The 1842-nt window shown below is 32.7% G+C and overlaps 1 protein-coding gene across 1 annotated transcript in view; it reads right to left on the reverse strand.

Moving 5' to 3' along the window:
• The window catches only part of LOC123521652 (contactin-6), a 470227-nt gene that overhangs the window by 173215 nt on the left and 295170 nt on the right, over positions 1–1842 (reverse strand). The window contains exon 7 of the mRNA XM_045289898.1: positions 835–937. Coding sequence (XP_045145833.1) covers positions 835–937 — 103 coding nt within the window. The remainder of the gene's footprint in view (positions 1–834; positions 938–1842) is intronic.

A 1842-nucleotide genomic window follows, 5' to 3' on the forward strand; every position in this document is an offset into this window, starting at 1 on the left:
AATTCTTTTAATTCTGAAATAAGTTCTTAAGCTACTAGTAAGAATTAAATTTCTTGAAATTCAATATGTTTTGTAGGCCAGAAGAATCAATTTTCCCTGCTATCTTAGTAGAAATTACATCAAATCACACGCAATACCTACAGAACAAGAATTCCAATTTATGCCCAGGGAGTTCATAGGAACGTTCATGTTTAAGACATACAGGTCTTTTCTGCCTTTTGGGTAGTAATGTTCATTGGTATAAAAGTAAACTCAAACATCACCAAAGATAGAGGTATTCTGGTTATGGCAAGCAAAATTAAGGACATATATCTGGGTTAAAAAATTCAAAATATGATACTAATAAATGTTTATCTCAGTAAAAGCAAAGACTTCTACCAGCCAGGGCAGGTTTGGTTCAGTTCTCATTATCTACTATGAACAATGGCCTTTAATTGGTCTTATATTGGAAATGAGCAGGGCAGGTTTATCATTCTCAGGAATTGCTGATTAATTAAGCAAGCAGACACTCCAGGCAATGTATTTCTGGACGCAGGACAAGATGGAGTGAATAATATGCCCATCATCTTATGCAAGGGCAATGATTACCCTCACTAAATGGGTCTCATTAGGCTCAAACTAGAGGAAATGTCAGCACATCCAGGGAAGAATTTCAGCCCCAATCATTTTCAGAGTATTAGACATGTTTGTTTAAATTTCAATCAGAAAGTTCCACTTTGGCCCAGCATTTAAAATCTATTTTGTAATTTACCTTAGAGTAATGGTTGAATAACAAAAAGGTTTTAAAAAATGTAAAACAGGAAAACAAAACAATACCAAACAAAACAGCCTTACTTTCCAAGGGCAAAGCATTCCAGTTTTACAGACGAATCCTTTGCAGCTTGTATTGTTTCTGGAAAACGCACTTCAATCTTTGGCTCATACTCCCCCATCACACCTGTTAAATATCAAAAGAGCTAGCAGCATTTCTGGAGAACAGAAGTTCTAGGAAGTAAATGCTTCTTTAATGAAAGCCTGATTATTTGGTTTTTCAGTAAACAATAGTTGCCTATATTTCAGTGAGAGACAGAGGACAAGGGGAGTTTTTGATGATGTAGTAACATTTTAACTGCCCCCCCCAAAAAGAAAAAATAATAGGGTCAGACTAGAGACATAATAACCTTCCTTATTTGCTTACACCTTTTATATTATTATCATGATAAGAACTAGAGTTTCCAATGAACAATTAGATTCATCTGGATTCTAAATGCTTCTGAATTAAAAACAAAAGTTCTCTAGCGATATCCAAAGTCCTCACCCCTTCATGACACTCGGAGTCAGATCTATTTAAGAATTAGGAGGGTTTCTGATAACCCCTGAAGAGGAGTGATATAACACCTCTTAATTAAAAAATCAGTATTTCTGGAGAAAAACATATAAAATAATCTTAGGTGATTACTATCATTTGTACAAGATTTAGCTATCAGATTTTGTACATTTATGTTAAATATTTACTTATAAAGAGTATGTTTTTCTTTTAAATTTCTGACAAGGAATTCTTGGTCTGGATTAAGGAAAAACTAAGACAGTTATCTAATGCATTGTAGACACAAGATCAATCATAAGAACGATAATAAACAGAAATATATTTCTTGGGTATACCTGTGAACCCGATTAACTTAATCAATGACAACTCAAGATATTTAAAAATAAAAAAAAGTAAAAAATTTAAAAAAATGTATGTACTTAGCACATGAGTAATATATTCTTAAGTAAATCGTTTATCAGTGGCCAGTACAATTTTAGAAAATGTGAAATTTACCAAATCTATGTAAACTAAAAATGCCTAATTTTTCTGATGTA

This window comes from Echinops telfairi, unplaced genomic scaffold, assembly GCF_000313985.2.
Source record: "Echinops telfairi isolate 266 unplaced genomic scaffold, ASM31398v2 ScPeMD7_31;HRSCAF=116, whole genome shotgun sequence".
Lineage (NCBI taxonomy): Eukaryota > Metazoa > Chordata > Mammalia > Afrosoricida > Tenrecidae > Echinops > Echinops telfairi.